The 22,755-nt window shown below is 41.8% G+C and overlaps 1 protein-coding gene across 3 annotated transcripts in view; it reads right to left on the reverse strand.

Annotated features, from left to right (window-relative positions):
• Window positions 1-1,224: 1,224 nt before the first annotated feature.
• WASF3 (WASP family member 3) overlaps window positions 1,225-22,755 on the reverse strand; it is a 151,394-nt gene continuing 129,863 nt past the window's right edge. For 2 of the 3 annotated variants that reach the window (XM_037137144.2, XM_037137143.2), the window contains 6 exons: window positions 20,834-20,987; window positions 17,907-18,024; window positions 12,537-12,712; window positions 8,139-8,405; window positions 6,444-6,811; window positions 1,225-4,378 (listed from right to left, as the gene is read on the reverse strand). In XM_037137144.2, the coding sequence (XP_036993039.2) occupies window positions 4,221-4,378; window positions 6,444-6,811; window positions 8,139-8,405; window positions 12,537-12,712; window positions 17,907-18,024; window positions 20,834-20,987 (1,241 nt within the window). In that variant the 3' untranslated portion in view covers window positions 1,225-4,220. Of the gene's footprint in view, window positions 4,379-6,443; window positions 6,812-8,138; window positions 8,406-9,206; window positions 9,374-12,536; window positions 12,713-17,906; window positions 18,025-20,833; window positions 20,988-22,755 lie in introns of all 3 variants that reach the window. The other variant, XM_037137146.2, reaches the window with a different exon arrangement.

The following is a 22,755-nucleotide window of genomic DNA, read 5'->3' on the forward strand; positions in this document are numbered from 1 at the left end:
TACATGCAATGATATATGAATGAATTTTAAGAACTATGTCAAAAAAAGCCAGATGCAAAAGGATACATACTGTTTTACTGCATATACATCAAGCTGAAGAACAGGCTAAACTAATCTCTAGGGAAAAAAATCCCAACAGTAGTTGTTCCAGGGACCAGTACAGGGGAGAACGGACTTGGGCAGGGCGGAGGGAACGTCCTGAGGCTGTGGAAATGCTCTTCCTTAATGGCATCTGTGTTACGAATGTTGCCTTGTTAAAACTCCGCTTAATGGTATACTTAAGATGTGTGTATTTCACTCTAAGTATCTTTTACCTTAAAAAATATTAAGTACAAATAGTAAATTCTAGTCCGTGATATGAATACTGAAGGGTTCAGGGGTGAAGAGGCTGGAGTTTACTCTGAAATGCAGAAAATACGGTAAATGCTAGGTGGCTAGATGGACAGACGCAGATATATGGGCATTTACTGAACAATTTTCTTGTAGGTTTAAATTTTTCCATAATAAAATGCTGGAGAAGAGGCACATTTACCTAACACTTGAAGGTCTACTGTGAAACAAGGGGTCACAGTTGAAAAGTGAAGAATTAAGAGCCAAGCCTTGAGACCCACGCAATGCAAGCAGGGGCCAGTTTCCCGGCCTTAACACCAGGAAGCAAGGGCTGAGCACTGAGATCCTTTCCAAACATAACCCCAGTGGCTGCCTAAGGCACCAGGCTGTCCACACCATCAGATGATCCAAAGGGTGCAGATACGGAGACTCTCCGTACATCTGCAGCTGCAGCTGCGGTGACAGCTGCTGGGTCAAAAAGGTCCCTCCCTCCCATGCGCTGGGGACTGAAGACTTCCACCGCCTCGGTCTCCCGTCTCACGACACTTCCTCCTCCTCACACCTTCCATGTCACCGATCCTCTGGTTCCATTATCACCCACATTGTCCTTTTCACATCAGGGAAAGTAAATGCTGTCCCTGCCATCAAGAAACTCCTTTTCCTGCCCTTGGCCCTTCGTTAACTTCTGTTCATTCTTAGATCTCAGCTGCCCTTGGCCCACAGGCTACCCTGGGCCTGTCCCCTGCCCCCGACTGAAGCACTTGTCAGGTCACCTCAATCGGAGGGCAGAGGAGGGCAGAACCGGGCTCATTCCCTGCAGCAGGGACTTCAGATGACAGTGATGGCCGGCATTCACAACACTGTCAGAAATAAGCCAAACCTTTTAGGGTTAAAAGTGTCATTTTATTTCGATGTTACTTGTACATAATCTATATAGTAAGATATACAAACAGATAAAAATTGTTTGACAGGAGGTTTTTGAATACCGCTTTAAATCCAGTTCACATCAGTACCGGTGTTACTGCAGGATGGCAGACACTCGGGTTCAGAAACGAAAAGCACCTGTGCTCTGGCTGACGCGTCCCTACGTCCTTAATGGGTTAGAATGTATCACGTATTTCAGTCGCAAATTATCACAAAACTTTCACAACCTGGCCATTTGGTACTCAGAAAAGACTTTGAGAGTCTACAAATTCACGGAAATAAACATGTTAATTCTCTAACAGTATACGTTTCACTAAAGAAACATGTAAGGGAACGGAATCTTAGGGTTTGGTTTAGGCGAACAGAAGGAAATCGGCTACACCATGTTTGTGCTGCTGCCGTGTGACAGTGCGCAGTCAGGGCCCGCAGCCTGCTCTGTGCTGTGAAAGAGCTGGTAAGGTATCAACGTGAAATGCACGTGGGAAGAAGAGACTGGGGACGATTTAAAGTAACCTCACGATAATACAGAACTACTTTAAAATGTGAAAGTCATAGATATGAAATATGCTTTTAAATGCTTTTCTCTATTTGTTTTGGTAAATCCTTTTTGAAAATGAAAGCTGAAAATTCAACATAATCACTTTTTTCATATAATACCATATTAGAAAAAGTATGAACTTAAATTTTAGAATCAATCAAATTTGCTGAGAAAAATACTGCCAAAAATGATCGGAATCGAATTTTCGTCTTTTTCCATTCTTTTAGATGCTACAGGAAACAGCTCAGGGCACAAGGTGTTTCACTAGTCTGAAAATGAAGCTGAAAAATAACTTGTTGATGAAATTACAGGAAGAAAACTAATAACTAATAGGCTTATGAATATTCATGATAAAGTGCCGCTGATTTTACGGCAGTAAGATAGAAATAGAAGAAAGCTGACACCGGTAGCAGCTTCATGTGCCCTCCCCATCCTGAGAACAGAGGGACACGACACACAAAGGAGCGTCACCAAACACGGACTCCAGAACTGCAGGTCACTCCTAATCCAAAAGTAACAAAAACACAAAGCACTGTTACTAGTCAAGGCAAAATATTGTTACAAAGACAAAATAAGACTAAAAATGATAAAACCCCAAGAATAATGCCAACAGAGTAGGCCTCTACGTTAAAAAAAAAAGGAGAGAAATTTAAAGGCTCATTAATAACTACTGCTTATTATATTGCACAAAACTACAGTGACGGCCAAGTGGTGACCGGCTCCGAGAGGCAGGGACCCCAGCAGCAGGCGCGCAAACCGCCGGGGTGGCCGAAGGGGCTCGACGGCCTGTGTAATCACGGCCTTGGAAAAAAGATGCAGATGTGAGGCTTCTCAGAGTTTCAAAATCTATGTGACTAAACCCAACGTACGGGCTGCATTGATGACCACATACAAGCCAAGCCAGTGTCCACTCAGGGACACACAGACATGCTGGGGGGACGGGGTGGGGGTTCATTTCCGAACTCATTCACACAGCTCTGTCACAGTCCTGTTTACTGTACATTCCTACCATCGACCCAGACAGCTCTGTCTTTAGCTCAAGATTCCTCCATCATGATGGAGTATCACTGGTACCTGCCATCTGTTTGAAATGCTGGGCCTACTTAAGAACTCCTTGGTAAGTAAAGTGTCTTAGTGTATTTGTGCAGTCCTATTTATAATCAAAACCTAGGGTGCTATTTATTCCAGACAAGCCGTTATCCTTCACTCAAAATTATAAAATATAAGCTCTCATCCACGAGCTTCCCCACGTCTGCCTTCACCAGGAACATGAACCCTGTGGGTCTCCGCATTACCGTGTGGGAAGAGGAGAAGGAAGGGTGAAGGGGAAAGGAAGGCAATCTGCTACAGCTACAGGTCTAATCTAATCTGAGGTACTTGTTCAAATGTAATGTGCTGATGACAGTCTGAGAAAAGAGAACTGTGTGCTTCTAAGACAGAGCGAAGGCCCCGTCCCTGGGATGGAGCCCCGATCTAAGAGCTGGCAACACCTCTAGTCACCTGCACCTAGGCTCCAAGTTCAGACCGTGTGGAGCCAGGTGCTGTCTGGAGCGTAGGGAGCTAAGAACTCCACCCGGCCTCACTCAGGACAGGGCTCCGGGAAGGGAGGTCTCCTTTGCGAGCAGAGCCCACACTCGGCAGCTCTGCCCGACTCTGCCCGCAGTTTCCAGACCGTTCGCCCTGCTCTGCAGGGCTGGTGCCCAAGCTGAAGGGAAAAGGACCCTGTTCCTCACTTTTATCACTACTGAGCTGTTTACCTCGTACAGAAATCATCAACAAGCATTGACGAAGTGAATGCCCACTGGGAATCCTGCCTGGAAAGGGCCCTTCCAATTTCACATTTTATAAGAGCGTGCAAAGGCAGTGACATTATTCAACAGAACATTCAAATTCACGGAGTCTACCACGCCAAGAAAACGAAAGCAGAAGCATTGGATTCTCCTTACTTATTAAATCTTTCTCTCTAGAACCAGTTTCGGAGACACACACACACAAAGCTGAAACAGTATCACGTACTGATTGGAAGACGTCACTGTGATGCACAGTCATTGGCCTTGCCAGGGCCCAAGGCCAAGCAGCGCCACGAACACACAGCAAGTCTGCAGGATTACAAGGTACGAGTAAACCCAAACTGCACTAAACACTTGCATAACCAAGGAAAAGGAAGCCAACTGCTGTTTTCAGGACAATGCAATAGTTACAGCGTGTTCCTCATGTGCAGCACGATTTGCTATATTTAGTGGCACTTAAGTATTACACAGTAAATGCTTAAGGAACCCAGAATTTTTGGATGTGCAAAAGCAGTATCACGTTATTAATACAAAAGTCGCTAAGCTACAGGATTATAATACCACTATTTGGGTGTTGAGAACACTTAACATTTCCAATACACCTCCCCACACGGCCCCGTGCCGCCCGGCGACCCGCCTCAGTCAGACCAGTCGTTCTCGTCGAACTCGGAGTCATCGTCAGAGTCGCTGTACTCCACGGCAATGCGCCTGGACAGGATCGTGGCCACGTCGTTCCCCACGGGCTCGCGCTTGGCCTCTTGTTCACGCTGCTCCTGCACCTTTTTCAGCTGAATTCCTAAAGACACAATACACAGTTTAGATTTAAATCCTTTTACTTGCTCCAAATTAAAAGAAAACAAACTAGTAAGTCTACTTCACTGTCTTTTCTCCCTGCTGACACTAAGAATAAAAACAGTTTTGAAAATCTGAAATGAGAAAAGCTGGGAAAATGACACGTTTCACGACCAAAGAAAGTAAGGAGCACACAAGGTCATAATATTTTTGGTAGTGAAGTAAGGTGTTGAAATATAAAACTACTATAATTTCAGGGCACATGAACAACATTTAAGAAAATCGGAGAGCTGCACCATCCAACATGGCAGCCACTAGCCGCAGGTGGCTGTGCAGGTGACCGGCAGTGGCGAGTGGCTACCACGCTGAACCGTGTGGACTCAGAACACCTCTCTCATCACAGAACAGTTTCCGGCACAGGCTGGATGGCTCTTGGCTAACCTACAGAGGTGACTGACAAACATCTGTTTCAACAATTTATTGTCGGAATGGGTATGAAATCCAAACATCTACTCTCTTACCTAGTAAGTAACAAAGTGGGCTATTTTCTTTCTGAAACCATTTCTGATTTATCCAGTAGCTGTAAGACTAGTATTAAAATGTTCCCATATGACCTACACGTCCAGATTCCCCAAGTGATAACCTGATCACATTTGTTTTACAATCTCTATCGCTGTTACTAATATACACATGGACACTTTTTTTCTGGACAATTTGAGAATAAGTAGCATGTAATTGGGTACTTTGCCCCTAAAATATTTCATGTGTAATTCTCAAAACAACGATGATCAAATTCAGACTATTAGCAAAGACATAATACCACCATCCAGTCTACAAATTTTACTTAAGTTTTGACAACAGAGCTAATACAGCAAATGAAAACTGGTTTCCACCAGAGTTGGGATCCATTCCAGATCACCTATCACGTCCGGTGTCAAGTTTCATTAATGTTTCTCTATCTGGGCAGCTCTTGGTGTTTTATGACCTTCACGTTTTGCAGAAAGTCCTTAATCGGGGCTCGTCAGAGGCTTTCTCATGAGCGGACCCTCATGGGTGGACAGCTAGCTGCACGTGTATCATTGTTACCCGGCAGGGCTCACAGCTGTCGAAAATCAAAATGCTGTCCTATTATGACTCCAAGTTTGTTCTCAATAAGGTATTAAAAAACTCTGGGACTTTTTTCTTGACAAAATCAAAACGTGTCAATGACATTCCAGACAGACGAGAACGCTCGGGTCTGGAGGCGGGTGTGTGGGCCGCGCTCAGGCCTGGCTCGCGGGCGCTCTGGCACAGAGCAGAGGCGGCCGTGTCCCAGCGGTCCGGTGGAGGGCGCCACTGATGCCGCAGCCAGGCTCCCTCAGGCCCTGCCCGACTGAAACAACCGAACTGTGGCCAACAGACCGGGCAGCTCCTCGATGCTCGAGAAGCTTTCGGAATTATTCTGCATCCTGTTGGTGACCCTGGACCAGCCAGGGCTGTGGCCTGGGGGAAAGAATAAGAGGTGGGAAGCCGATGTGCAACTAGGGTCCTGAAGGAAGGCATGTGGGTGATGGGCCAGCTCCCCGGCTCTGATCTGCCCAGAGATGCGCTACTTCTGTTTCACAGCCTGCAGGTCCAGGGTCGGACTTGCATCGGACACAGGAGTTCTGCAGCTACATAAATGTTGGAAACTACTGGCTTAAGCATATCCAGCTAAAAACATGAAAAGTCTAAGCTATATCTTAGGTATTAAAAAAACAAAATCATTAATATGATCTCATTTTCTTTCATTTATACTTTTACCCTAAGAGTAGAACACAGAGAAAAGAGTTGATTAATTAATAATCATTTATATTATTTATTTCTAGTCAAGTAAAGCTTTCCTGAATTCTCAGTTCTTTATCATTATGTGTTTACTTTGCTGGCAAAAACACATCTATTATTTTTTAAAATATCAAATAAAGCTCCTTTAACCATATTCTAAAAACCAATCTACTGTAGGGAGTAGCCGTTTGAAGATTAGGATACAGCTGGTTGGAGACATAAATCTCTTTCTGAACGGGAGACGGCACCTTTGGGGACCCACTCACCCATTCGAATAGCAGCAAGAAGATCACTGCGAGCATCGCTTACGGGTGGCTGTGCAGTTTCTTGTCTCTTTGCCTCAGCTACTGGAGGGCCGTGCATGGGGGAAGATGAGAGAGAAGAGCCTGGGCCAGGAGGGCCTGGCGGGGGAGGTGGGGGTCCCGGGGGAGGTGGGGCCGTGGCCACCAGCCCTGTGGAGGGTGGATGAGGAGGTGCTGGGTAGGAGGACCCAGCTGATGCTGGGAAGGAGGGCTGCACGGGAATCTGGAGTGGACTGACAAAGGCGGTTTGTGCTGAAGGGATCATGGGGGGCGGTGGGGGAGGAGGAGGTCCTGAGGGGCTGTAATATTCGATGATCTGGGCTGGGAGCATCCTAATGAGAGAGCAAACACGGAATCATTAAAGCAGCAACCAAGGGCCACATGTGAGGTTCTGACATCCCTAATAGAAAGACCTCCCCCAAACACAATACGTATTGTCATTTGGATTTAAAACACTGCAGGGGCAAATATCTGCTCTTTGGCTTCACAGGTCTACATTATTCACTGTGGTGGAATTCACAACCATCCACTAAGATCCATTCAAAGGATAACCACTCAGAAAGTAACTTTCTGTGAAATGCTAGAACAAAATACACAAATGCTTCCTTTAAACTGGCCATCTCGAAAGCAGGGGGCTCACAAACTTGTCTTATAAGGGTTCTGTGGCCAATTAGATTTGGAAAATTCTGTATTTTATACCTCATCTCCATGGAAATTCTCCAAGCCCACAGTGCACATCAGAATGTCAAAAGCTTTAAAAAGTCCTACAGCCAAGAAATCTGCTGAATTCTGTTTAGTCAATGGTTTTGCTACACAACTGGACTCCAGACGCTCTTTCTGCCTGACACTTAGAGCCTCAGAACGAACTCTGGGTGGGAGTCCTGACTTAGAAAGAACCGGCGATGGGAAAGAGCCTGCTGCGAGGTCAGTGAGGGAGAAGACCTCTGAAAGCGGAGGGACGTGCGTCGAGGAGGTGACGCCGCTGCTCTGCACTGCAGAACACACGGCCAACGAAACACATACCCGGCTTTCCGGGGCAGTGACTCTGAGGGGTGACTCTCTCAGATTAGGGTTAAACCAAAACACGGAGGGCAAGGATAGCCCATCAAAACACAGGTGGGGGCTTGAATTACTAAATGTGTGAACACGAGGATCTCTCTAGGGGTGTTCGAACTGCCCCCATATGACAGAGAAAGAGGTGGCAGCATGATGACTGGGGAGCACCATGCAGCCGAGTGTGAGAAGCACACAGGGATGCTGCTGCTTTGTGTGGTGCTCCCGCCTGTGGTACGAACTCTCTGTGGTTCACCCGGGACACGTGCACAGTTCTGGGGACAGGGACAGGTGCACAAAACCACAGCTCCACCTTTCATTGATGCCTTGGCTTAACAACCCACTCAAACATGCATGAGCGTGTGTATTAAGGGAGCGTACATGAATACGGACACACACCCGAGAATTATCTGAAATTTAAAAAAAGTGACGTGACACTGCATTTTTAGACGTAATTTGTCATAAGCAATAGTATCTATAGTCAGTCATTCGGGCTACATTCTGGCCTCTAAAATATGATTATTCAATTAAAATCCTCATACTGCACACAGGGAGATTTCACTGCAGTGATGAGCAGCGATTCGAGTACGAGGAACACAGAATTACCCGTAGTCCGCTGGAGCCGCGGGCGCCGAGGCCTGGGGCCCCTCTGCAGCCTGTGCTGGGGGTGGCGGAGGCGGCTGCTGAGGTCTATTCAGGGCCATGTGCCTGGCCGAGGCAGAGGGAGGTCGGTACTCGTGCTCGGGGGCCTGGCCAGCTGGCCCATGGGGCGGCACATCACCCGCTGCGTAGGAAGGGGTGACAGGCTGCGGGTGAAGAGAATGGTTGGGAGTGGCCGGGTAAGAGTAATCTGTGACATCCGACGCGTGAGACCTGACGTTCAAGGAAAGGAGAAGATTAAGTTAAAAAGACTCCCCAAACAGGCACAAGCCTATATTTGAATAGTAACCAGTGCACTGAAAGCACACGTTTACTTCCTTTACTGTCAACTAGGTCTAACCCCACGAGAGCTTCCAAGCAACAATGTTATGACGACTTCAGTAGCAGGCTGAGTGTTAACATGGATTCAGATTCAGAGCTTCGGAGTGAGTAAGTCAGACAGGTCAGCAAGCAGGAAACAGCAGAGCCCCATCTCACAATATTTCAGCGTACCTTTCCGTCAGAGAGGGTACAAGTTCCATTTAATTTAAAGACAGTATGGAAGACAGAGGACTTCAGGGCCCATGAAACCGATAGCATCTCATCAGAAATTACAAAATGGCAGGTAAACTGGATAAATATTAACAGCAAGAACAAAAAAGGAAATCAAGAATGCAATATGGTGAAATGTAGTTTTCTCAAATAGAAGAAATTTATTTAGCCAAAAGAGAAAGAACACGGTGGAGTGTGGAAGGGCCTTCCTGTTTCTCTGAACGCACAGTTGCAGGGGAAACTCTGGGAGACACCGAGACTGCGTGTTAGCCGACAGCTCGGACGGACGCCGGCCAGGCCCTCGGGAGGCCCGGGGACCCGTGTGCGCCGCAGCTGCACAGCGCGTGGTGTTAGTAACGGACATTCGAGCTCCTGGCCTGGTTACGGGACACGTGGTCAGTACGGGGGGCTGCACATCCTCTCCCAACAGCCGAAGCGGGTGGGCGGCCTGAGGCCGGCAATCCAAGAAGCAAAACGACAAACCCTCTGGGCGTCCTGTCCTCTTTCGTGCTCCCTGCCTGCTCCAGGGTCCTCGCGTCACTCATAAACTCAATGCCCATTTTCCTCCTCTCCCACTCTTCTTTTCTTGTTCTGACTTTCCTCACGTGTGTGTGCTGGCTCCGGGCAGGACTCAGCTTGTGTTTCTCTCTCTGAAGGAAACAGGCAGACACACGTGGGGAGGGGGAGCGGCAGGGGAGACACCGGCTGAGCTTCGATCTCGGGATTCAGGCGGCGGCTTCCCTTAACTGGAGCACTGCAGGGCACAGGAAGGCTCTCTACAAAAGACTGCTTCCTTTCTTCCCTAATTGCAGTAATCATAATAACTAATAACACATTTTGTTCTGCCCTAGTTGCAGTATAAATTCTATATTATGATACACTTATATCTTTTGAACTACGTGAACTACTGGCAAGTAAGTTTAAAATATGCTTAATGGGGGAAGAACCTCAGCTATATTTAGATTTAACCTATTTTTAGAGTGTAAATAAACACCTAAAACTCTGGAGGCACTGGTGACATGTGCTTGACTCTGTGTGTGTGGCTGTGTTACAGGCCATGCATATGACTCTGTAAAGGAAGCAAAGTCATCTAGAAAAATACGGAGTTCTTCTCATGAGATGAGGAGCCAAGAATTGTAATTATTCTGAATAATTTAGCATTATCCTTATAAAGTAGCTTTGCGACTTGAGTTGAAAGAGGCCAGTAAAGAGGGGGATACCCAGATGGATGAGTGAGTAAGGAACGGGCAGGGAATGCCTGAATTGGAGAACTCCAGCAGGGGAGCGGTGGACGGCAGGACTTGGAGGAAAGGTGCGCAGGACAGGGAACTGACTGGGTGAAGTGCAGCTTACCTACGGGGGCCCAGCAGGCTGGAGGACAGGCGAGGAGTGCAGTGACTCTAGGAGACAAAGACCCCCACGAGGAAGGCACAAATCAGCCACAGAGACACTACGCCAATGTGGCCGTGAGCGGGGGGCCCTGTAACTCTCTGTTACAGGGCAGAGCACTGGTGAGAACGAGGTGATTTGGAAACAGGGAGAACACAAGGAGAGGGGCTCAGTGGGAGAGTCCAATGACTCCCCCAGGTGTTGGTGGGCAGACGGGTGGGCAGTCAGAGGTGCAACACAGGGTCCAGAACGGGATGAGAAAAGCACAAGGCCAGCTGGCGAGGCAGGCCGCACAGCCCCCGAAGAGTGATGACAGGGGGCAGTGGGCATTCGATCAACTCCTATCCTAAATTTATACTTAGAATCCCATCTTTCCTGATCAGTACAGAGAGCAAAAATGCAGAAATTTATTGTTAGTTTATGTGAACTGGGTTAGAGTATATTACTTACATGAGCAGCTTTATTATATGTATGCCATGAAACTCAATATTCAAACTTCTCCCAGTTATCCTAATATAGCCATGAAAAACCATGGCTCCAAATAACATTCAAAATATAAATATAAAAAATAAAGAAGGGAAAAGATTAAAAATACAGGACATGATCTCAATTTTGTAAAGGAAACACACACACCTGTATGGGAAAAAGACCGAGGGGAAAGCACACACTAACGTGCGAGTGGAGGTTTCTCTGGATAATAGGGTTTTGGATAATAGTTTGTTTTCTGTGATTTACAAATATAAAAATGTATTTTACTTTATAATAAGAAAGAGTGATATACTTTAGTAAAATAAAAAGTTTCCAAATTAATTTACAGGATGTGATCCAAGTACAATGATTAATTATAATCTATTTATCTAGTACACGTATTTCATGAGAGGCCATGAAAAACAGTATGAGACAAAAGCAAATTCTAAAGAAACAAAACTGGTAACTCCATTTGATTTTTGGAAAAATAAGTGAAGGTATATCTAAAAAAAAAACAGATACAAAGGCAAAATGCTAAAGCATCTGAGTGCGCACCAATTTGATACCCAGCATGGGGCAGTTATGTCAGATGTTGGAATATGAATCAACCATTCGACTGAGGGATTAAAAAATCATTTTCCATCTGTACCTATTGAACTAAAAGAATACATATGAAGTATTATAAAATAAAGTATATGTTCTGCATGAGTAAACAATACAACTAAATTAGCTCAAAAAACCAAAGAGCGAATCGACATCCTGGGAGCTGTCAAGTTTAAGTGCTCCTCCCACCCAAAGAACTACCAGCAGAACTGAATCATTATTCTTACTGTTGACAGAAATAAATTGACACCAAGATTCAAACTTGAGACGAGGGCTCAATTAAGGTCCAAATATTCTCTAATATTTTGCAGAAAACCCCTTATACAGAGAAATTACCTAGAACTGGCCTCATCTCCAACCAATGACTTGCAGCCCCTCTGGGTGGGAATGTTTACGGGTCCTGACCCGACGCTAGGCGGCTGCAGTGTGTGGGGCGCGGGCTAAACACTGACGAGGCAAAAACAAAACTGGTCTAAAAAGGACACAGATCTAAGGCCAGGTCCTGGGAGTTGCTGTTTTTTGAAACCTCTTTCAATCACATGAGAATTCTCTGTTCAAATTTTTAAGTGCTGACGGAGGACTTGGAGCAATTCTACAAATACAAGACAACTTTACAAGAGCAGAAGAGGAAAGGAAACTGTAAGTTAAAATTGACTACTTAGTTCCTGTTGTTCACTGACTCCCTTCTGTGACAAATGTGACTTACTGACCACACCATTCACACCTGTAAGAAATAGTTTTACTTAATTGTTAACATGTTTTGAAGTAAACGCCAACAGAATTCTTCTCCTGAAATCAGAGTACATAAGATTAGTGAACTAAAGAAATAAATCTCTTTTGTTCATCAGTTTTTAAAAGGCTATGAAAAAGAACAATGAAGTTACTCCTTAATCACATCAGTTGCTACCTACCAATCATTTTTTGATATCAAGTAGCAAAGAAAAGTCAACATTCTAAGCTAAATAATAAGACAAAGAATTAAGTGATTTACAATAAAAATGTAGGTCACTGGCAGTCATTAAGCCCAAATTCAGAATCCATGTTAAAACACTACTTATCTAGAGTAACTGAATAATAAACTAAGTCAGAGATACGAAAAAGCATACAACATAACCCAATGTTATATTGTAAACTAAATGCTGTAAAGCAAACTTTACAATGTTATGTTGTAAAGTAAATTAAAACCGCTTTAAATTATTTCAAATTCAAATACATGCATGTACACGCACATAAAATTTTTAAGGAAAGATTTGAAACATATTGTGGCCACATAAATGCCAAAGCTACTACTAGTCATTTCCAGGTAACAGTAAACCGAAGCGCTGCTCAGGGCATCACCACACACGCACACACCTAGTGTCTGGGGACAGGGATCCCTCGGAAGATGCTCCATGGTACACACTCTGAGACAACCTGTTGTCGGGTCTGAGCTCTTTGTCATACGCCATCATATTCCACTCCTGGCGCCTGTTCCTGGCTTTTCTAACCTTTTTCACCTCACGGGTGGTGCCATCTATACGCTTTTGCTCCTGAGGTCCAGGAAAAGAAAGCAAGCATGCCAAGACAGAAGGGAAAGGAAAACAGATTAAACACAGTTATAATGCTCCGGAACAAGCCTGGTGTGCGGACAAGAGCAAGTCCCCTTCCCATCACTCTGATGTTAGAAAATTCTAACACAGCCACTCTCTCACCCAACGCAGAGTAACCAATACTTAACTATTTAACCTAAATAAATAAAAATTACTCTGCTGCAACTACCAGAGTTTCTTACCGTCAGTTTCAATAAACATTTCTTGCCTTACTAGGCTTTTAGCTTGTTTTAAAGGCACCATATGTTTTAGATCTACATTATACAGATGAAATGTCTGATGACATCCTAGAGAAATCCCTTCCCACCCCTACGTAATTCTGACTGGTTTGTTAACATGCAATCATCTTTCAAAAGGAATTCAAGATGTTCTGTTTTCAGTTTCTAAAAGAAATACTCAAGCTAGTCCTGCAATGAGCTGAACCCCAAACAAAAATAAGGTAAGAACTTACCTTCCCATACAGACTCACTCTTGCTCCAGTCCTACTTTGCCAGCAAAAATGTATCCAATAAATACCTGGGTCTCACATAAGTGCTTCTTCAAAGGTGAGAACAATTATTTCTATGTGTGTTTGTATGTTTTTCCTGCCTCCCCCATAAATTTTATGCTCTCTAAGGACAAGAACTAGGTGCCTTTAAGACCTACACTCCTCAGACGGTCTCTGCACACGTGGTTTTACCCAGAGTGTACACTCAGTCATCAAGTCCAGGTAAGCTTATGGGGCTTACTACATCCCAGCCCACGCCAGGCAGTGATGATAAAAAGGACAAATAACAACAACAAAAAGACAGGTGTCTGTCCTCATGGAGCCTGCAGTCCAGTGGGGAGACTACACAATCAAAGAAATAAATGTGTAATTATAAAATGTGGTGAAACAGCCCTGGCTGCTGTGGCTCAGTGGATTGAATTCCTGCCTGTGAACCCAAGGGTCACTGGTTTGATTCCCAGTCATGGCATATGCCTGGCTTGTGGGCTGGGTCCACAGTTGGGGGAGTGCTAGAGGCAACGGATAGATGTTTCTCTCCTTCTCTTTCTCTCCTTTCCCCTCTCTCTGAAAATAAATAAAAAATTTAAAATGTGGTAAAACACAAATGCATTGTGTGTAGAATGCTGTCTATTCTGCAAGTTGGGGACAGTGCCTAGGAGTGAGTGAAAGGCAAGACCTGTATAGAGTGGGCATTAGTTTTGCAAAGAAGCTCACGTCAGATGCATGCCAAGAGGGGACAGAGTGTGGGAGGACTCTGACGAGCAGGGAGAGCATCACATTAGGAAAAATAAAAGAAGATAAGTGGTGAATGAGGGTGAATGAGGGTGAATGGCCCCCAAGATCAGAAAAAAAGACAAGATCTTAACGGCTACATTAAAAATGTTGTTCTTCTAGTCCTGTCTGAGTAGCTCAGTTGATTGGAGCATCATCCCCATATGCCAAGGTTGCAGGTTCAATCCTCAGTCAGGGCACATACAAGAATCAATCAGTGAATGCATAAATAAGTGAAACAACAAACTGATGTTTCTCTTTGTCTAAAATCAATAAATTAAAAAAATTTTTAAGTGTTGTTCTTTATCCCAAGAGCGATGGAGAACCACTGAACAGTAAGATGGGTGGGGTTGACATACTGAAGAGGAAGAGGCATTTGAAAAAAATCCCTCTAGTAATGGAGAACAGACCGAGGGGAAGGCAGAGACACCAGGAAGAAAGCCAACTCCGGGGGCCTGGCTGACAGGAAGGCAGGCAACTCAGGGCGGCAGTGCAGACAATGACTGGACTGTTTTTGGAGGAATCAAGGAGGCGCAGACAATGTATTGGCAAAGAACATCTAAATATGAAGTTCACAGAAAATATATAAAGAGTTAGTAAAGATGAACAGATATGTAATGTATATTAGATTTTTGGGGGGGTGGGAAGAAGGCTCATCAAAAAAAAATATCCACAGAGGAGGAAGCCTGTTGAGAGTATACACTGGTTTGGTGTTTTAAGGGTCAGAGGCAACATGATGATATCTTTCAAAATTTCAACTCACATTCAGCTTCTAGAAATTTACCCCAAAGAAATATCTGCATATGTGTACAGGGATACCTACTATAGTATTGTAATAGCAACAATTTAGAAACAACCTAAATATTCATTAATATAGTAATGGGTAGTTCATGACACATCGTAGTTTAGAATACTACACAACTATTAAAAAGAATGAAGTGTATCTCCAGTTATATCAATTCATGTGTATGCTTGTATGTATTAGTTGTATGTAGTACATTTCTATCTATGTAAAAATACTTTGTGTAATGTATATGCATGTATTTATGAATGCCTGAAAATAAAAATACTAAATCTAAAAATATGCATGCCAAACTGCTAAATGTTAATGTAGTCAGTTATGCCCAGGGGAAGGGAGACACCCCAAACTTTCCAAACTAATATATTGACTTTAGTGTAATTTGAGCATTTTACAACCAGTATCTATTGTGTGTATACTTCTAAAAACTAAAATTATAACAACAACAAAAGAAATAAAAGGAAGGAGATTTCAATGGATTCCAACATATATCCTGATTAAATTAATTATATGTTCCCCTTACTTTTAAGAGATGTTTGTTGACATATTTAGGGACTAAATGTTATAATAACTGTCTCTGTAAATGGTTCAGCCTCAGATTTGCCCACCAACATGTGCACACCACGCACACAGGGAACCAGGTACGACAAAGTGTTAGCAGTGACGTAGCCGTACTCTAACTACACTGACCGACACCCAAATCCTAGAAGAAGCCAAAGTTGTTTCTTAGCCCAGAATGATCTTTGCTACTTCTACTTAGAAGGCTCCTCAATTCTAAAGCACCCCGCCTCCTCCAGCACCCCCTCACCTACACATGAACACACATGCACCCACACACTGACTGATCTCGGTGAAGGACACCCCTGAGAGGCTGTCCTTGACACTCCACTTCCTTTTCACTGTCCTCCCCCACGCTGTCATCTGACCCACAGCATGCCATCTCCTTCAAAACACTCACCAGCAGTGTAACCGCATACTTAAAAACTACGTATTTACTTGAGTAACTTTTAAAATGTTTTTACACTATGAAAGTAAGAAAACAAAGTTCAAAAACAATGGAATTCTCATACCCAAATTTTCTAAACTAATTTTTCTTCAGAGAGACTAGGCAGTTCCAAATTGAAAGTGACATGCTTTTCAGAAACCCTGGAGGATTTCCAGAACAAAGGATATCTTGCTGCCTCATTTTCTGTTCTTACATAGAGCAGATTTGCATTACAATTTCTGAATTTCTTTCCCTCTATGAGTTTCAGGGGGCTGCATGACTGTTTAATGTTTGTTTTCCCCACTCTACTGCAATCTCCATGAGGGTGATAATCCTATCATTTGCACCACTGTTTATCTAGCATTTAAAGGCATTTAAAAAAAAGAATCATTAAATAAATGAATGAATAAGAAATTCTTATCAGAATTTTATGTGTTTGAAGAATGTGCAAGACCGCCAAGGAAATGACAACTAATTGTGATGGCCTGATTATCGTACGTAGGTAACTGTCCTCCCCTAAAGAACACTGGTGAAAAAATTATAAATATTTTCATCAAAAGTTATCACTGAGAAGGGAAACCTAGATGATCATTTGAAAGGCAGGCACATTTTAAAGGAAATTGCTCTTAAAATCCCTGGCATTTTGCCCTTTTACTACCAAGAGGTGTGGCCATCAAGACCAATATGACTTTATTAAGTATCTGTTTCTTTTCTGTTCCAGAGAATGGGATCTTCCTTTTCTTCACTTGATCACTTTATAGCTTTTTAGGTGGAATACTCCTCCATCTGAATGAATACTCAGTACCTCTTCCAAGACTTCCCAGTTAATCTCTCCAACCCAGGAGAGATTCACTGTGCACACCACGAGCAAAAGAGGAGAGGATGACTAACCAAGCCTATGGAATTCTCTCCTAGAGTTCAGTAACATCTTACACTTACAGTTCGTAAATTATTTTCATGTTCCCTATCTTAAATCCTGTTTTCAAATTTCAAATTATCTTCCATCCCAAACTGTCACCCCTACCAAGCAATATGTCTAAATGCCTCAAAACCTTAAGACTGAGAACCCACAAAAGGTAAGCAGTTCTCTTAACTAAAGCACTCTAATATTCATCAAGCACTCTAATATTCATCAGGCACTCTAATATTCACCAAACCAGGTGGTCATATTTTAAACAGCTTACTTGTGAAAAGTCTTAGCAAATATTAGCCTTTAGAGAATTAACTCTTCTTAGTGCTTAAATCTAATTTCTAGGCCCCAAAGGACATCAAAACAGAAGCCCCTACACCTGAGCAGAGTGGGCTTGTCCCTCCCAGAGTGCTTACAATGCAGGTGCTGGTCAGCCTTCAGACTTGCAATGACCTTGCCCACCCCTCCCCCCACAAAGGGATCTCCTTTCCTGTAAATACCACCCGCTGCACCTGCAGATCACACACACTTTCAATCCAATATGAACAGCCCGTCAAAGCATTAATTATACCTAAGTGGCAACCCAGCAGTGAAGAAAGCTTCAAAACAATGAGAGCAGATAACTATTTCTGATATGGAATGTTGACTGCTTTTGAAATCTAAGTGGGAGAAAAGTTCTAAAACATGGCCCTTGCTATTGTGGCTCAGTGAATAGAGTGCCAGCCTGTGAACCAAAGGGTTGCTGGTTCAAGTCCCAGTCAGGGCACACGCCTGGGATGTGGGAGAAAGGGGCACTTGAGAGGCAACCACACATAGATGTCTTTGTCCCTTTCTTCTTCCCTTCCCCTCTCTAAAATAAATAAATAAAGCCTTAAAAAAGTTTTAAAACATGGTTACAAACAAAAGTGAAATTTTAGCCACTACTTTTGTGAAAGCAAAGCAAGTGTCAGAGAACAAATCAAGAGATAATTTATTAAAAAATAGTATTACGGTGCTAATCCTAACAATATTACAAGTTAATACTAAGTTGTCAGTATCTTCACATAAATAATATAATCTCTAAAAACCTTCATCACTAAAGTGAACATCTCAACCATTCAAATGAAGAATTTACTGATGTCCTTCTACACAAGAATCCATTTACACATTTAGATGTGCATTTCCCTTACTGGAATTATTTACCTTTTGTCGCCTTTTCTCTTTCCTTTTGTCTTCTGTGTCCTGTAGCATTTTTTCTTTCCAGAGGTCAAAGAAATAGGAAGGATCAGTATAGAACTTCAGTCCGTCCTTTTTATCATCTCTATAAATCAAGGTATTACAAGTCAGAAAAAAGGGTTGTTAAATATCTACATATGAGCTAAGACAATTCACTTTTAACTCATGAGATTATAACATCTGCATGAGGCATTTTAACTGTCTTAGACATTAAGTATCTTAGATTTCCTTACTTGAATCAAAATCAGCAACTTTTTCCAGAATAATTAGCTAAAAATTCCAAATTTGGATTTAAGTATAGAAAAGTGCTCCTAAAAATCAAGATATGACTCATAAACAGTAATATTAAATCCCTTGATCATTTCAGAAATGTTCTGTTTATTCCCAAAGGGGGCCATACACAGAAACAGGTGGATTCTTCACTCACACACACGGTCACTTCCATTCAGGGTGTCAGTGTCATGAGGACAAAGATTAGTAATACTCTATCCCTTTTTTTCAACCAGGTTTGCCCAATATCTAAAAATTCATTTAGAAAAAAAGCAAAATATTGTGACTAAGATGACCAATGATGAAATAGTGTCAAAGTGGAAGTAACCCACAAAGAAAATTCACTTGCAGCCATTTGATTTTTAAGCATTGCTACAATTATTACGGTTTAGATACTATTTCAAGTCTTTATATAAGATATTCATTTATCATAAAACCAGTAAAAATGCAGCCAACATGAGTACAAAGTGCTAATATAAATCAATAATAAATCTCAAAATAATCATGATACTAAGTAAACACTTATTGTATTAATGCTTTAAAAACTAAAGAGGAAGAAGAGGAAGAGGGAGAGGGGGAAGAGGAGGAGGAAGAGGAACAGGAAGAGGAAGAGTTACGTGAATTACTCCAGGAGCAAAGCCTGCCTGCCCTTGAGGCGCCTGCTGTGCCCCGTTCTGGTGCACTCCTCACCAAATAATGAGGGCTGTTCTGCTCACTCACTCTGAGAATCACCAACAAACCAGTGCTTTTCATTCTATATCTAATCTCAGATTACTTAAAATCCTGCCTCTGTTTTCCGAAATCCCTAGTTGATGAGCACCCGAATTACAGGTTTCATTAATAACATTATTGCGAAAAAAATGTAATTTGTTTCCCTAAATACTAGGCCTCTGATATAGGTGAAGATAAAGAAAATCTGAGCATGAACTTGCTGCAAAATTTAAGATGTATAAAATTCACATTAAAAAATGGAGCTAATACTTAAAAGAGGGCAGAACTCACATAAGCTAACAAATGTTAACTTCGACATAAAAACATAGCAGAAGTGTCCTATGTTTATAGCAACTAAACACTTGATTTTTCAGTCACATCGCACTGCTCGTATATTAACTGTGTCATGAGCATCATACTCAAGTTCAAATGCAAAAGTTTGTGTTTTACATATGCAAAATATTACTGTATTAACAAAAAGTAGATTTGAATGGGCTCTGCTATTCTTAAACACACTATTAGAAAATCAGACATTTTTATTTTCCATAGAACTAAATACACACATGCACAATATATATGAGTTAATTCTTTATGAAATTAAAAATTTTAAATCACCACATATATTTCATGTTGATCTTGATTAGTCAAATGTGTTAGTTGAGTTTTCTGGATTTTCCCTTTAGGACAGAATATTTAGTGAAGTGTTTTACAAAAATCTCAGCAAGCAAGCCCTCAGGGCTCCCAGTACCTAAGTAAAACTGAAGCTGCTGACAAGCAAAACCGTGAGTTAAAACATCAGGCTTACAATAACGCTATTTACATATATCATTCATTTTAAATAAGTGTGCTAACACCTCCGGAGAGGTATACTTGTTCCTTGGTAAACTGGCATCTCGGCCCTCCTTTATCAGTGTCTCCGTGGCTCTCCCACATCCTTGAGAGAACATTTCTGTCCCTGCTGAAAGGACGGGGTGTAGTCGGAACTGCTGCGTTAGCAGTGGAGCAGTAGGTCCAAACATGGACTCTTAGACCGTGAGGAGGGACAGGAATTCAGACCAATGAAGACTCTGGGCACCCCCTGAAGAGGACCAATGGCCTATGAAGGCAGTAATTCTGAGAGGCAGGAACATCACCCACAGAGCAGACACTGTGGCAGTGAGGACGACTCCCTACCACAGTCTGTCATCAGAGGCTGAAGGAATATACTCCACAGGACGGGTAAAAAGATGGGCGAGGGACTCAGTGTGCAATGAGAAAGCACAGGACAAAGGGAGACAGGAAAGAGAGTGACAGAAAATATGGGAAGAAAGAAGCGATGCGGTGGGGGTGTAGCACAGGTGTTATAAAAAAGCATTTTTAGTTTCTTAATGTTAATTTTTTGCACTTACTTATTTTTCATTCTTTTTCTTGGAAGTCTGGTTTGGATACTGTGTCCTACCATTTTACAACAACAGAAAGTTAATGTGTTGATTGTATTTCCACTCTTAAAAACCCCTAATGCTGCAGAATAATTTTTCTGTATTAAATAACAAAGGTCTCTGCAGGGCTGCAATGCCGAGACGGTAATTTTGCTGCATTATAACCGAATTGTGCGTCTCCTTTCAAACTGACTCGGACTCCGAGGAACAACATAAGCACACACGATACTGCGTACTGCACCGTGCTCACTTCTACTTAAGATGCCTACATTGAAAAGCTAAAATTAGAACTCAAACATTTCTTGGTAAGTTTATCTATATTCTGAAATATAGATAAGCTTTCTAAAACTTTAACAATTCTGCACCAATGTCTAATTTCTTTGTCTATAATACTGCAATTCTTATTTTCGAAGTTGAAAGATTATGTTCACGGCGCCGTCACCCTCTTCCGCCTTCTCTGTGCTGAACAGGCCCCGGGAACACAGGAAGCCTTACCTGTACGGTGTCAGAATGTTCAGAGGAGGTGGCTTATCGCTCTGGTTGTAGATGTCCGCAACAGGGTTGGGGATGCTGTTCTTCGAAACCACTTGCTGGTCCTGGACTGTGGAACTTTTGAAAGCTTTTTTCATGTTGATATCCTGTAGTGACACTATTTAGAGAAAAGTCCCCCAAGTTGAGTCACATAAAAATATTTTAGCTGTTTAGAAACAAATATACTTTAAGTCACAATCATAAACATCTCTTAGAATAACCAAATAATATTTTTTAATTTAAAAACATGCTGAAGTAGCCTGTGCATTCCTTCCCTCTTACAAATCACAGTCATCTTTACGAAGTCAAGTCACAGCTTTCTTCTTTTGTAGCAATCGAATCATTTCATTAAACCTACTATTAGAGCATCATTATTTATTTAAATAGTACTTATTTAAAAACACACAGAAATATAGTTATGACTATAACATCACGTAAATGCATAGATCTGGGCATTCTGGGGCATAGAGAGGACATGTGAACAGTTAGTACTAGTTTAATTATAATATATGTAGGAAAGATTTCTGCAAAAAAGTTTTTAAAAATTGTTAAAAAAGGCATTAAGTTCTTCTGACACTATCATTCAGGAGAGACAACAAAGTTTTTCAACATATAGTCCTAAAAGTTAAGTAGCATGATACAAAACTATACTAAAGAGTGAGAAAATCAGGGCTAATTATACTCATTTCTTGTGTGTGAACAAATGTTACATCTCATGTATTAAGTCATCTGAATTTGACACAAACTTCCTAAGGTGAGCAAACTGGTTCATTCACCCACTTGACCAATGGAACTGAGACTCAGGAGATACCATCAAAATCTCATTAAATTTAACCTACAGGTTAACCTTTTCCAGTGTAAGTTTTATCACAAGCATTTCAGTTCCAAGGGGGGGAGGGACACCGAAAGAAGATAAATATTTAAAAATCACTTTGATACTAATTTGAAAAGTGAATGATTTACTTAAGATGTCAAAAGTCCTTCTCTAAATAAGCCAAGTAGCTATTAACATTTTATTTTTTAAAAGTAAAAAGATAAATTTTAAAAATCAGACTAAAAGGAGCATGCCTTTAGTTCCATTATTGTTGAAAAATCAGTAAGAATGTTTATAACAGATATTGAACTTTCAATGTTCTTCACTTTTGTTAAATTTCTAATTCATTGATTTAATTCTGCCCTTTGGAAAAAAATGTTAAATGAGGGATGAAGTCCATAAATAACCACATAAAAAAAATAAAATCTTCAACTTTTACTAATACAACTATTATAGGTCTAGTAGAAAAAAGTCAGATGCTAGGATCATTTTAATGCAATAAAAGAAATTGTAACTTCCATTATATAAAAATAAAAATAATTTGTAATTGAACATTTTTCTCCAAGTCAACATATAACAACATTTCTTATAGGTTTTTTACTGATTTTTTTCCCAGTCTAATCTCAATCCTTTATTCAAAAGACACAGCAAGTGAAATTTTAAAAAAGGAATTGAGTTTTAATTTCGCTGAGACTGCCACCATTTCAGGGTGTATCATCAAAGTGATTAGAGTTAACTACACAGAGTTTGCCCATATTAATACTATTTTAAGAGCTGGAAGCCTAAGGGGTTTCAATCAATGCTATTTTTGAGACATTAAATCACAGAGATTATTTACAGGCATCAACCCTAACAAGAATATGGGGGATAAGCCTTCATTCTGTCACACTCTGTACATATAACCTTCCCTCTTAGTTGGACCATATCTCTGGGTTGATTCTATCATTTTTAGGTAAGAAATATCTTTAAAATAACCACCAATAACATAAATTAGGGCTTCTAATACTGACTGCATTCAAAGAATCCTCTAAAACAAATACGTACTTTTTTTTTAAAGATAGTATGACATACG

This window comes from Artibeus jamaicensis, unplaced genomic scaffold, assembly GCF_021234435.1.
Source record: "Artibeus jamaicensis isolate MK-2021 breed Jamaican fruit bat unplaced genomic scaffold, CSHL_Jam_final contig_793, whole genome shotgun sequence".
Classification (NCBI taxonomy): Eukaryota; Metazoa; Chordata; class Mammalia; order Chiroptera; family Phyllostomidae; genus Artibeus; species Artibeus jamaicensis.